General features: G+C 42.1%; 1 protein-coding gene across 1 annotated transcript in view; it reads right to left on the bottom strand.

Moving 5' to 3' along the window:
* SYNJ2 (synaptojanin 2) overlaps positions 1-15,262 on the bottom strand; it is a 234,492-nt gene that overhangs the window by 70,170 nt on the left and 149,060 nt on the right. Inside the window, exons 7-8 of the mRNA XM_030198406.1 lie at positions 15,049-15,145; positions 11,420-11,592 (exon numbers count right to left, since the gene is read on the bottom strand). Of these exons, the coding sequence (XP_030054266.1) occupies positions 11,420-11,592; positions 15,049-15,145 (270 nt within the window). The remainder of the gene's footprint in view (positions 1-11,419; positions 11,593-15,048; positions 15,146-15,262) is intronic.

Raw genomic sequence — 15,262 nt, 5'->3', positions numbered from 1 at the left:
TCTTGCTTGTCCTTAAAGACCAGACTATCCCTATTTCAAAGAGCTTAAGACTTCTTGGTGTTGAGCTGGACCCTTACCTTCAACTGGATTTGCAAGTGCGAGCGGTCACCAAGCGGATGTTCTACGCAATTTGGAGACTGTGGCGCATTAGGTTTTGTCTCACCAGAGAGCTCTTCCGCACACTTGTTCACTGGTTAGTTCTCTCTCACCTTGACTACTGTAGCGGGATTTACGCAGGCTGCCAGGAGCAACTACTGCGAAAGTTCCAGACTGCCCAGAACACTGCTGCAAGACTCATCCTGGGCAAATCGCGCATGTTCCCGCACAACCTCTACGTCTCAATCTACACTGGCTCCCAGTTAGACAGCGAATCGCTTTCAAGCTCTGCACCTTAACGCATAAAATTATTTACGGTCTAGCTCCGGAATACATGATTCCTTTAATAGACCTCCCACCTAGAAATGCCATCAACACAGCCCGCACCTATCTCCAACTTCATTATCCGTCTTGCCAGGGTGTCAAATACAAGCTTCTTTTTGCCTCTACTTTTCACTACTCCAGCCCGAAGACTTGGAATGCTTTAGCTCTGAACCTAAAATCTCAATCTGATCATCACATTTTCAAGAAGATGTTGAAAACGTTCCTTTTTGAAAAAACTTCCTCCATTAGTAATTCTGCTTATTAGTCACCCTAATTGTTGTTAGTGTTCTCTCCTTATTCTGCTGTAAAACTCATGTGTTGTACTTCTCTACTTTTGTAATTCATGTAAGCCACATTGTGCCTGCATTTGTGGGAAACTATGGGGTATAAATGAACCATAAATAATAAATAAATAAATAATACAGATCTATTGCTGCTATGCTAAATCAAAAATTCAAGCCCCTTTTAGTCTCAGAACTAATTACTTTACCCCTAAGGGGTGAAGAATGCCTTGAAAAAGCAGAAGCGAAACATGTGTCAGTGTACTGCCCCATGAGATTTGAATGCTGGATTGGATTTTAAGTCCCCTGAAACCACTGATTGAGATAAGTACATATATCTTGCAATTTCAAGAATGTATGAAAGGCTTTCAAGTATATATTTTTTAATGGACCGATGACGAGAAAAGGTAGAAATTACTACTGCACCACTATATGAGCAGCAGAGTACCGCCTCTGATGGTCCAAAGATACCTTCCTGTGTTAATGATTTTTTGATTTAGCAAAGCAGAAGTAGATCTTTACATGTGCTAATATTGCCATTAACATGCAGTCATTAAAAACAATTACCGTGTGAGCACTTACCGCCTATCCATGTTATAGGAGGTAAGGCCTTACATGGTAATCCTGCGCTAATCGGTTAGCGCACAGTAATGTAGAGTAGATGTGCTAACTGATTACATGCTCACTCTCTGCCCCAGATACGCTCCCTCAACCAAAAAAATAAAAAATATGCATATTTGGGACATACCACAGGACGCCTGAGTGTGTCCCTTGCTAAGCTCTTTTAAGTTGTGATAAACATATGCACATGCAGCTTTGTTAAAGAACTCCTCAATGATCATTGACTGGTCCTACCTGGACCACGGGCTGCTCAATTAGAATCCACAAGACACTGCCCCTGTGTGCTGGAACAGCTTGCCACCAACTGTTCATACAGAACTGTCCTTAAAACGTTTCAAAACTGCAATTCAGACTTGGCTATTTCAACACATATGTCACTTAAATATAGCTTAAATATGTGTTTGTTGTAATTAGTTCTCTGATGATTGGGTCCTTTCCAATTTTTTTTTGTAGTTCTTTTCCCTTTTCATATGTAGCCTGTACACCGCTTTATCCTGCCTGTCAGTTAAAGCGGTATAGTAAATGTTTAATAAAATAAATAACGCTAACGGTCATGGGAGAGAAAATGGCTTTAGATAATCCCATCATCCTTTCTTCTAATGCAGACTATTACTTATGATTTTATAACAGTGCTGCATGTATGGATCCCTAGATTTATCTGCAGCTTTTGACTCAGTAAATCATACAATCTTTCTTGAGAACGTGGGTATCACAGGTACAGTCTTAGCTTGTTTCAAATTCTTATTTACAAGATAGAATGTTCCAGATATAATGGTTTGATTCATCTTCTGACTCTCTCACAGTCTCTTATAGGGTGCGTCAAAGGTCCTTTCTTGGACTGATTCTTTTCAGTGTTTCCTTAGCACCTCGTGCTCTCCTTATTCAATCTCTTGACATCATTTTCTATATTTATGCAGAAAACATTCAATTACTCCTTCCTGTTGAATCACATAGCAAATTCTCTCAGGAATTTCTGATAAACTGAATATAATCACTGACTGGTTCCATCATAATGGCTTGAAACAGAACTCTACAAAAATTGTGACTCTACTTTTCCCTTGGTATGATTCACCTACTTTACCACATCTACCAAGTATAATGGGAACCAGATTCCTTTAGTAGATTCAGTAGAAGTTCTTGGCGTACTCTTGGACAGTAACCTTGCTTTCTCCACCCATATTTCTATGATAGTCAAAAAGTCTTTTTTTACACTTCGTTAGATTCAAGCAGCATGTCCTCTACTTGACACTCATTCCCTCCTCTTATTGATCCATTCCCCTGTGATATCCTGTCTAGATTATTGTAATTCTCTTCTTAAAGGCTTGAATCAGTATCAGTTTAGGAGATTATAGGCTGTACAAAACACTGAAGTAAAATTTATCCATGGTGCAAAGCAAATATGATAAGGTTACTCCACTCTTAATAAAAGAACATTGGCTTCTATATTCTTTTGTGTAGTATTCAAAATGTTTATTCTTGTTACACAACAAATCTTTCATTCGGGTCATCCTTTTCTTTTTCGTTCTCTTCTCCCATATGAGTTATTTCCTCTTCACTACTGGTTCCCACACACTTAAGAGATCCCGATTGCCACGATAGACTCATGTTAGCCTCCATGTTAGCTTCAGAACTTAGTACAAGAACAGTACTGGGCAGACTTTTACGGTCTGTACCCTGAGAAAGGCAAGGACAAATCAAACTCAGGTATACACATAAAGTATCACATACCATGTAAAATGAGTTTATCTTGTTGGGCAGACTGGATGCACCGTACAGGTTTTTATCTGCCATCATTTACTTCATGTTTCAGTGCTGCAGCTCCAACCTGGAATGCTCTTTGCCTATGTGTAAAGCCTTCATTTAAAGTTTAACGCCATTCTTAATACTCATTATTTCATATAGGCTTTTCCACCTTGAGACGATTATAACTTTTACATTGCCCATAGGTTGTGATACCTCACAAGGCTTACCCTTTACTATACAGACCTCTGTTTTTTAAATTATTTATTTGTTACATTAGTATCCCCCATTTTCCCACCTATTTGCAGGCTCAATGTGGCTTACATAGTACCGTATCGGCGTTCACCAATTCTGGTATGAACAAATACAAGGTGATGTTGTGGTAGAATAAGGTTCATGTGTGACAGATACATTAGGGGATCTTAGAGAGGAAGAGTTAAGTTATGTCCATTATGAGCTTTGGTTTTGTTGTGTTGCAGATATTCAGGCTTTTATTTTGGGTCGGTGGGATATGCCTTTTAGAACAGGTTTGTTTTTAGTGATTTCCGGAAATTTACGTGGTCATATGTTGTTTTTATGACTTTTGGCAGTTGTGCGCTTAAATAGGAAAAGCTGGCTGCATAAGTTGATTTGTATTTGATTCCTTTGTTGCTTGGGTAGTGGAGATTTAGGTAGGTTCGAGCTGATCCTATTGTGTTTCAGGTTGGCAGGTCTATGAGGTCTGTCATGTATCCCGGGGCTTCGCCGTAAATAATTTTATGAACCAGGGTGCAGATTTTGAAAGCAATACGTTTTTTGATTGGGAGCCAGTGCAGTTTTTCTCGGAGGGGTTTGGCGCTTTCAAACCGCGTTTTTCCAAATATAAGCCTGGCTGCTATGTTTTGAGCGGTCTGAAGTTTCTTTATGATTTGTTCTTTGCATCCCGCATAAATTCCATTGCAGTAGTCTGCGTGGCTTAGAACCATTGATTGTATCAAGTTGCGGAATATTTCCCACGGGAAGAATGGTTTCACGCGTTTGAATTTCCACATTGAGTGAAACATTTTCTTTACTGTGGATTTCGCTTGGTTCTCTAGTGAGAGGTTCCGGTCGATTGTAACGCCGAGAATTTTCAGGCTGTCTTACATAGGAAGGGTGTATTCTGGGGTGTTTATGTTTGTGGGTTTATACGTGTTGTATTGGGATGAGATGGTGAGAGTGTGTTTTTTCTGTGTTGAGTTTTAGCTGGAATGCATTTGCCCAAGAGTCCATGATGTTCAAGCTGAGCTTGATTTCGTTGGTGATTTCTGCCAGATCGTGTTTGTAAGGGATGTATATTGTGATGTCGTCTGCATAGATGAATGGGTTAAGGCCTTGGTTGGATAAGGCCTTGGCTAGTGGGGTCATCATAAGGTTGAAAAGGATCGGTGATAATGGTGATCTTTGTGGTACTCCGTAGTCTGCCCTCCTCTTGTATCAGAGTAGTTTACATTTCCCTCTTTACCTTTCCCTATATTATAATGAGTTGATTGTACTTTAGATCTCCTGATGTATGTTCCTGATCTACTCTTTTGTTATGGTTGTTATTCATTTTAAACTGCTTAGATTTTTTAAAAATTTGTGGTATATCAAATAAAATTGAAATGTGGATCCATTACGTACAGGCCTCTTAATGCCTGGATTTAAACATTTTTTCATCTACAGCCTGAGGTGTATATGCAGTCAGACCCATGTGTAGTGCATGTGTTTGAAAATTATAGTAAAAAAATATTCAATTTATTGTTGTAAGCATATAAGAAATGCCATGCTGGGCCACATTTAGCCAAAACAAAATATATGGGTATGTTTACTAAGATGCATTAGCATTTTTAACGTGCCTTTAAAGTTAAGGTACATTAAACGCTAACGCGCCAATACATTCTTATGCCAATTTACATATGACCTTAGTCAAAATCACATAACTTTCATACGTATATTCACATTCCACGAACTCAATATATATTTCAATACATTTATTGCTGCTTGAGAAACATGAGCAGATTGAACCTTGCAGACAATTCTTAATCGAAATAATACCTCTCGACCACCGTCGAGCAGACCCAACACCATTTAAATGTCCATTCAGGTGTCAAAGAGTCCTCAGCAGCTTAGCCGAAATTGGGTGGTGGAGCAGGTGGGGGAAGAGGGGTTGGTGGTTGGGAGGTGAGGATAGTGGAGGGCAGACTTATACGGTCTGTGCCAGAGCCAGAGATGGGAGGAGGGACTGGTGGTTGGGAGGCAGGAAATACTGCTGGGCAGACTTGTACGGTCTATGCCCTGAAAAAGGCAGGTACAAATCAAGGTAAGGATACACATATGAGTTTATCTTGTTGGGCAGACTGGATGGACTGTGCAGGTCTTTTTCTGCCGTCATCTACTATGTTACTATGTTAATTACTGACAGCTGATGCCAAAAAGTTTTTATTCATTATAGAGGTCAAACAATACCCCAATGATTGGGACATGACACAGATACTTGCAGCTGGATACTTTAGTCGGCTTTTTGACTAAATGTGATCGGAATCTGTTTTACACCACCAATACTTGGACATTTGAGCCTGCTGACAGTTAACCACGAAAGTGGTAGAAGAATTGGGGTATCGTTTGGACCTCTATAATGAATAAAAACTTTTTGGCATCAACTGTCAGTAACTGGACTCTTTGACACCTGAATGGACATTTAAATGGTGTTGGGTCTGCTCGACGGTGGTCGAGAGGTATTATTTCGATTAAGAATTTTCTGCAAGGTTTAATCTGCTCATGTTTCCAAAGCAGCAATAAATGTATTGAAACATATATTGAGTTCATGGAATGTGAATATATGTATGAAAGTTATGTGATTTTGACTAAGGTCATATGTAAATTGGTGTTAAGCTACTATTGACCAATTGATAGATTTCTTTAACCCTCGATTAAGTAGTAATACATTCTTATGGGCGCATTAGCGTTTAACGCGTGTCAACCACTAACACGCGTTAAAAACGCTAACACATCTATAGTGCACCTTAGTAAACCTACAGAGTGGAATCGAGGAGTAGCCTAATGGTTAGTGCAGTGGTCTGAGAACCAGGGGAAGGAAACTGGTTCCATCCTACTGTGGATTCTTGTGGCCCTGGGCAAGTCACTTAACTCTAGATTGCCCTAGATACAAAACCTTAAGATTGTGAGCCCACTAGGGACAGAGAAAGTACCCGTATACAATCTGTACATAGCTTTGGTTGTGCCACAGAAAGGCTGTATATTAAATGCATGACCTAGAACATGGGGAAGTGAAAAGAAGAAGAGGAAAAGAAGAGGAGAAAAAAAGAGACAGATTTATGTGGAGAGGCTGCTGAACACTGCTGAATAAAACCACAGGAAAAGAGATGGAACGGGAAGCCCACAGAGGCAGAATCAAAGTGAGAGGCAAAAGGGCTGTGGAAAACCTAATTTTACTCTCCGAATCACATGAGATGCAGTATAATGCCAACAACTGTGCCACAAACAAACATTTTTTTTTAATTGCAGGAAGTGGTGTAATTTGAAGTACATTTTTGTTAGCAGCAACAGTCCTTTCCCCAACATTGTTCACTCACACATAGATCCTGTTTTATATTTCCAGAAATGAATAATGAAATTCTATAACCAGAAAACAGTTATTTTAATTATATATAGTAACATAGTAGATGATGGCAGATAAAGAACTGTATGGTCCATCTAGTCTGCCCAATAAGATTAACTCATAGTATAAAATATGATACATATACTTGATCTTGATTTGCCCTGTCATTTTCAGGGCACAGACCGCAGAACTCTGCACATCACTGACCTTGTTCTCCAGTTATGGAAGCTGAATCTGTCCAGCCACGATCAGGGCACAGACCATAGAAGTCTGCCCAGCACTGCCTTTGCTTCCCAATTACTGGTGTTGCCATCTAATCATCGCTATGCTTGTTTGGTTCCACAACTTCTACATAGGATTCGTGTTTTGAATTCTGTTAGTGTTTTCATCTCCACCACTTCCCACAGGAGGGCATTCCAGGTATCTACCACCCTCTCCATGAAAAAGTACTTCCTGACATTATTCCTGACTCTGCCCCCCCCCCTCCCAAACTCAATTCATGTTCTCTAGTTCTACCACCTTCCCATCTCTGGAAAATGTATATTAATACCTTTCAAATATTTGAACGTCTGTATCATATCACCCCATCTCTTCTTTCCTCCACGGTACATCTTCAGATCCTCAAGTCTCTCCTCATACGTCTTGTGACACAAGCAGGGCCAGCGATAGGGGTGGGGCAAATAGAGCAATTGCCCTGGGCCCCACAGCTCCAGGGGGCCCCCGCAGTCTGCCATCTCTTCCTTCTTCTTGCCATCCCGATCAGAGGTCTCCCTCCCTTCCCTGACTACCTTACATCCTGTTCTTGTTGACAGAAGATCGTCTCTACGGAAGCGATTCTGATAAGCTGCCTGTGACTGCCCCAACGCTGTTCCTCTGTCACATTCCACTCCCTTCTGACGCAACTTCCTGTTTGGAATGCAGCAGCGGCAGAGAAACAGCGCCGTGGCAGTCACAGGCAGTGCATTAGAATCGCTGCCGTGGCGTCAACAAGAACAGGATGTAAGGTAGACAAGGAAGGGAGACCCGGATTGGGGTGGAAAGAAGGGGGAAGAGATGGGGGACCATGGGGGGCCTCTGGAGCTATTTTAAAGTAGACTAGGGGGTGGGTTATGGAGGAATAAAATGATGGGCCTGAGAACAAGGGAGGAGGAGAGAGAGTTGGTAATGGGGTGGAGGGAAGGAAGAGAGAGGAAAAGATATTGGACTCGGGACTGGTGGGGAGGGAGGGAGAGATACTAGATGGGAGGGCTTTTGGGAAGAAAGAGAAAGATGTTGGACCCAGGGAAGGAGAGGCAGGTGTTGAACAATAGAAGGGGACGAGGTAGGGAGAAATGCTGGCTTATGAGGTATAGGGTGGGAGGAAGAATACAGCAGCAGGAAAGAGAGAGGGAGCAATGTTGGACCATGGAGGGGAGAGAGAGGCTGAGAGATGATTGACCATGGGGGGGGGGGGGGGGGGGGGGGGAGAAGGAAGTGGGTAGAGAGATGGGACAGGAAGATGATATGGGTGTGAATAAAAAAGGGACAGGACAATGTTAGGCCATTGTGGGGAGGGGGGGCATAGGGAGAGGAAATATTGGGCTCCAACAGTGGAGGGAGGGAGGGGAAATAGTGGAAATTGCAGAACCATGTGGGACAGGCCAAGAAGGGATGACAAGATAATTAGTGAGAGGAGGATAGCAAATACAGAGGGAGAAATGTAGTAATGGAGGATAGACGAAAGATGGAAGGGTATTGCAGGCTGGGGAGGGAGTGATGGGAAATGGGATAGCTAAGGAATGAGAGAAGAATATGGAAAGTTAATAGGTAGCCGAAAAGTTAAAAGAAGGAGAAGGGTGAGAAAGAAGTTGAAATGTGAGTGGATAGATAGGCTGAAAAGAAAAAAGGTAGATAAGACAGATAAGGAAAGGATCAATAAGTCAGAGCAGGGGTGGCTCGACCATTAGGCCACCTGAGGCGGGGGCCTCAGGCGGCACTCTTCAGGAGCAGCACCTCAGAGGGGCGGCATCTCCCCCTTCGCGGTGTTTTATCTGATGGTGATGTTTCAAACCCGGCAGCGATTCCCATATGCTGTCCTGCTGCCGCCAGCATCCGCCTCTTCCCTTTACTGTGGCCACCTCTCTGATGTAAATTCCTGTTTCGTCAGAGGCTCAGGTAGCCGCAGTAAAGGGAAGAGACAGGTGCCAGCAGCAGGGTAACGTATGGAACTGTTGCCACTACTGGGTTTGGAACGTCACTGTGAGGTAAAACACCGCAAAAAGGGGGGAAGGAGGATGGCATCTCGGCCCGGGGGGACGGCATGTTAGCTCCACCTCAGGTGACATCTTGACTTGGGCTGGCCCTGTGTCAGAGACAGGTATAGCGAAGGAATAGAACAAGACAGGAGAAGAAAAGACAAATAGATAAAAGTCACTGGAAAAAGAATTAGCAGAAGACGGAGAAACTGGGACCAACATGATGAAAAAAGAAAATGTTCAGACAATAAAAGTAGAAAAAAGTATTTTATTTGCAATGTATTAACTGGAATATGTTAACTTTGGGATTTGTGTATCACAAATGACTTTGTATTGTGTTCATTGGCATAGCCAGATGGTTGCCTGAGGGGGAAACAAGGCTGAACTAGTGGTTAAGCACCAAAATCTCTCCCTGCCTCCTCTCCCCCCTGAATACAAAATATAAATACCTGAGCTGGCAGGGATCTCCAGGCCTCTCCAGGTGAAGACTTCCTCTTCCTTTGCTGCTCCAACAGTCAGAACTCTTCCAAGCTTTCCAGCAGTGGCAGTGTCCCTGAGCTGCTGCTCCCATTGCTGACCCACACCTGTGAATGCTTGGTTTTTCTGCATGAAAACTGAGCATGCATGGGAGGCAGCCATGGTGGTGGCAAAAGTTTGAGGACAGAGGCACCAGCTGCAGAGCTTGGAGGCTCTGGCTGCCGGACCGGAGGAGGTGGTCTTCAGCTGGTACAGCTTGGGGATCCCTGCCAGCCACAGCAAGGGTGATGGTTAATTTTTTTTTGGGGGGGGGGGGGGGGGGGGCCTGAGCCCAAAGTGGTGAGGGGAGCAGGCCCCCCATAGTGATGCTACCAATTGTGTTCAATGCAAAAAAGAAGTGCATTTCTGTTTTTATTTCTTGCCATATTGAGTTCATATTTTCATTTTTCTAATTTCTGATCCCTTGTTCTGTATTTGGTGAAAGCCTGACTGTGTGAAGAAGTCATTTAAAGTTGTTTCATATGTGGCAGCAGTGGTGGGTGAGGAAATTGGGGGAGGCTCCCTCCTTAATTTCTGCCCTAAAACCGGCCCTGTCCAATACCATTTTAGTTGCTTTGTTCACTTTTATAATAATTAAAAGAAATAATCATTTGGGAAGTACTTTTATAAAGTCATTCCTGCGTGTAAACAACCTCTTATAAAATACTGACTGGCATTAAAAAGTACAAGCCATGACATGACAGCACATACTTTGACAATGGAGATGCCCGGGGGCAGGGTATGAGTAAAAGGTGGACAGTGTCAGAACATATGAACACAGATAATGAAATAACAATCTACACGAGTACAAATGAAAAGTATGCAAGATCATTTAGACCAGCAGGTGTAATTAACTTCTCAAGGCACGTACTCTGCCACACATGCATTTTATAAAGACAAGTAAGTGTCTGCTTATCTATAGAAAATGACGTCTGCCCAGGACCGGTTCCATTTGTCCCATGTCATAAAATTACCCTTGTTAAATATGAAGCAAAATCAATACACCTTCACTATCCGACCTTCACTAATCTGACCATCCGGCATATCCGACAGACACCCCGGTCACTGCATTTGTTTCTATTAAAAATCTTTTAGAACAATTTTTGAAAATCGGGAACCCTATGCCTTTGTTCATGCATGGTTTGAAGGGTTTATGCAGCGTTTTCCAAATTATCCGACAACGGGTTGGACCTGTTTATGTCGGATAATCGAGACTGTTCTGTGGTTAACTCATGAAAAGGCCCAGCCTACTGCAGTAATCAGGTTAAATAACAGCTGTGATCAGATACTGGGAACACGCATGCAGTTCCATATCAAGAGGACCAGAGCTGGTGCAAGGGTGGAGCACTCTAGGCAAACCTTCAGCTTTACACTGCTCTTCAAATTTCAGGCCTCTAAGGTTTTGATAGTTAAAACTCATCATGATCATCACACAAACATCCTAGAAAAATGCTGGTTAATGTTGGTGCTGATGGTTTTTCTGAGCTTGTTTGGCTATCAGTACCTATCGTTTTCCTTTGTCTGCAGCTGCATTTTGCTGCCCCAAGAAGCTGCTGTCCTAGGTGAATGCCTAGTCTTGCCTGTTGGTCGGCCCAGCTTTGAAGGGGACATGTTGCGCTTGACCTGGATTTACCTCATTGCTTGCATGGAGATGGGAGTCCTGCATATTTTAGGAAACTCAGAGAAATCAGACTACATCTTCCTTCATGCAATGGGGTAAAGCCAGGTCAGGCTCAGCATGTTCCCCTCAAGGCTGGGCCAACCAACAGGCAAGACTAGGCATTCACCTAGGACAGCAGTTAGTCTGTTCCTCTTGACACGGATTCCGTTATGGAACATCAGCTGTAAGACTGGTCACTTCTGGAACTTTCTGACACATCATGCAAATGAGAAACACCCACTTACAACCACATAAGAGAACAATTTGAACATCTCTCTGTATCTGGGGCAGAAAAAAAAAGAATATATACAAAGGAGGCTAGACTCACCGTGGACTTACATTCTCTCCCTTCACGAACACCCCAAATTCGTCCAAGTGCAGCTTCAACTGTGGCTTCAGGAGGTTCTCAAGCTTCTCTATCTTCCCGCCTTTCACAAACTGATGGTAATCAAAATTAATCATGGGCACATCCTCAGCATGTTGGGAGGCCCAGAGTAATTTCTAAAATTGAGAGGAGAGGAAAGGACTGCAATTAAATCCTGCTCAGAAAATGGCCCTGGTAACAAAGTCTGACGTCAGGAGACTAAGGAAGCTTGGAGAGGTGTCAACAGAGTCACCAATACCAACAAGGCTTTTTAGTAACACTCTAGAGCAGCAACCTTCACTAATTTTCAAGTGGGGGCCACTTTGGCAAAAGAGACTTCAATGTGAAAGCCTGGATTATTGCTGGACAAAATAGCCAGTGCCCTAGGCAATGAGATGGGATGGGGCATCTTGTTTCTCCTTATTGCTACACACAAACAGACAGTAAGGTGAAAAGACGAGTCTTTCAATACACAAGATGCTCAAAAAAATAGTGGTTTATTGAAGATCATCACAAAGACCCGACACGGGACCGTGTTTCGGCTTGGGTAAGCCTGCCTCGTGGGTCTTTAGGGCAAAAGCTACTCCGTGAATCAGTAGTAGATCTGAAAATCTTCTGGATAAACAAACCACAACATCTGTTCCCGCGTTTCTGCCAGTGACATTTTTCCCAACTACACACTCCATGATTTTATTTGACATTGTTGTGGTTTGTTTATCCAGAAGAGCTTCAGATCTACTACTGATTAACTGAGGGTGTGTATTTGCGAGTACCCCAGCATCCCCAGGAAGACAGGTCAAGGCATCACATGTGTGTACTCCAGCACTAATTAGGAGACAAGACAGAGGTAATCTGTGATCAAGAGGTCTGCAATAAGCTCTGAAGATGTACAAAGAAAAGGGAGAACAATTTTGAGCAGGATGCAAAATGCATAACTTTAAATGGATTACCTACCTGTTTGTGTTTTCATTTAAAAGCAGAGAGCATCTGAATTTCACCACTGCGAGCACAACTTTAGGCTCTGCTCTAGAATGCCATGAAAACTGCCTCCATTTATGTACAAATTTTGAATGCGCAGCGACTTATACACCAAAATGTGTATATTCTCAGGATGTCAAACTGGCCCCAAAAGAAAATCAAGAGGTTCCTATAACTCTGGAGATTGAAAGTTTCCATTTTGAACATTCAGAGGGCTACATTTGTGAGTTCTCGTTCCTGTTCTTTAAACTCTTGACCACTTCTTCAGTCATGCAATGGAAGCTCTATTTTGTACTGTTACAGCTGGCTGTATTAGTACCACCGACAGTAACAGCTAAATTTGGTTTCTGTACAATTCAGTTTCCAGAGCAGAAAAGCTAGAGAACACACTTCAAAATGATGCCGTTTTACCCTCCCTACTACACACTTTCTAGTATAAATGCCATAGGAACCAGATCTTGCCCTTAGATGATACAGCTAGAGCATGAGAGGTTTCTCTCTAGCTACAAAACAGAAAAAGCAATGTTGGTGCCAATTAATAGTGTTCGTTAAGGGATTCTAAGTCAATGCTCCATAGATACACCAAAGCATGCTAGGCAGTGGGAGAAGGATCTTGAGGAAATGCAAGGGCCCAAGGAATGAGAAGAGATATTCTGCAATATAAACAAGATTTCAATTCAATCTCAGACAATATTGTTGAGAAGGGCTTTAAATTGCTATATAGTTGGTATTTAACACCAGGTAGGTTGTACAAGATATTTAGAAGTGTCCTTAAGGTCTGTTGAAGTCAATAAGGGCATGAGGGCACACTGCTGCATATTTGGTGGGAGTGTCTGGTGGCACAACAGTTCTGCCAAAAATATTCAATACTACTCATACAAAGACAGAAAGACAGTAACCCCTGCAGGCACGCAAACAAGTCAAACACAGCAAGGGTGACAAAGGAAAGAGCAGAAGACAATGTTTGGATGTACCAACCTAGTTTGTACTCTGGAGAGTTCAAGCGTTCATACACCTTTTTTCTCAGAATAAAGCAGCAAGGTATTAGACATCACATATATTTCATTAAGGCTAGCTAAGAATCCTCATACATTCAACAGAAGACTCCTAAGGAAGGCCTTTTTAGGACACAACACGACTCATGTCGAGTCTCAGATGTTATAATAAAGCCAATTGTTTGGACATTGTCTGCTGCTCTTTCCTTTGTCACCCTCAGTGTTTGACTTGCTTCCAATACTACTCGTATGCATCTACCCATGAGAGGCAAGGTATTTTTGCTACAACTTCTGTTGGTACATTTGGGGGAAAAGTTAAGTTGTTTGTTTATAGGTTATACTGTGAGCAGTGCATTATGAGCTTGCCAAGGAATGGAGGTCAACTCTTTCACTAAGCTTCATAACTCTTCAGCAAAGACTACAGAATATTACTTTCTTAGTAAGTTGGCTGCTATCCGACGAGGCCACCTGGATGTTTCATGAAGTTTTGGCATCTTTTATAACAAGAGGTAAGAGAAACAGTCAGACCCCACTGGGATAAACGGTATGAGATGATTCAGATTGGAGTCAGCTTCCAAGTGGCCACTGGGAAGAAAAACTGATGGGCTCCCTTCTGCCACATTACTCATTTATTTATGTCCTGAATAGTCTTATGTGGATTACAAAATAACAAATAATCATAAAAACACACTACAAATATTCATAGCAGCAACAAAAATAATATTCAATACCCAAATAGCCATCAATGTCATCATGCATTAAAATATTAGAATGGCTGTGAAAATAGCAGTTTTCAGTTGCTTCTTAAAATCATTTTGAATGTCTGCAGGTGTAGGGAAACAGGTAGCTTATTCCATTCGGATACAATCAAACTGAACAAAAGCAGTATTCTAGAGCAAAGAAAGTAACCTAATACCAAAAAGACCGCTCTAGCAAAAATAACTAACTGGTGCTTGTTTTTTTAAAAAATGGAGAAAAAAAACCCTCAGAAACCATAAGCCAAATTGCCTGAAGGTTTAGAGCGTGGTTAGGACTGATCTTACATCAACTTATAACACACGCTACAGTTCGATCATTGGGCCAAAAAACTCCATTTTGAAAAAAAGGGGCTCATAGAGTTTTTAATCGCCTCAATATTAAATTGTTGGTAAACAAATTGGTTTTCTTTCAGTGAGTTCATATATAAAGATTCAAAGTCATTCAAATACTTTTTCAAAAGATTATCGCATCAGCATATCAGGAAAATAACACTTAGCTTTTTAATGTGTTAGAACCAGACACTCATCGCTGTCCGTTCTACGGGAACCCGTTTCGCCTAGAAACGTGGCTTCTTCAGGAACGGAGTGCTGTAAGAGTATGCTGAAAATTTTTAGCCAGACATCTCCAATGCTTCATAATGAAGCTGCTACACCTGAGCCATGAGCTTGTGTTTTGGACCAAATTCCAGGCACCAGGCCAATGAGTTGGAAAAATGTTCATTATTCTAACATTTTCCCCTCAGTCCAGTCCAAATAAATACAAATTGTTTGGCCCAGGGACAGAAAATGTTCAGACATTAAGTTTTCAGGAAAACCAGCCAGGACATACACGTAGCCTTGCTGCCTCCAAGTATGACTATACCTGAAAGGCTCGGCTAAGGACTTCTTCCCCTCCTTTACTTCTCAGCAAGTTCACGATCACCTGCTTGCCGTACTGCTCTTTCAGAAGCATAATGTGCCTGTGACAAAGAGATGAGTTTGCAGACAGAATCAGTCACACTTTCCTCAGCAGGCTTACGAGACGTAGCACAACTCCCCACAGCCCACACTCTGGAGACTTCAGGATTTGTAGAGAA

This window comes from Microcaecilia unicolor, chromosome 3 (genome assembly GCF_901765095.1).
Source record: "Microcaecilia unicolor chromosome 3, aMicUni1.1, whole genome shotgun sequence".
In the NCBI taxonomy this organism is placed as follows: domain Eukaryota; kingdom Metazoa; phylum Chordata; class Amphibia; order Gymnophiona; family Siphonopidae; genus Microcaecilia; species Microcaecilia unicolor.
This window is presented reverse-complemented; position numbering and strand designations above follow the sequence as displayed.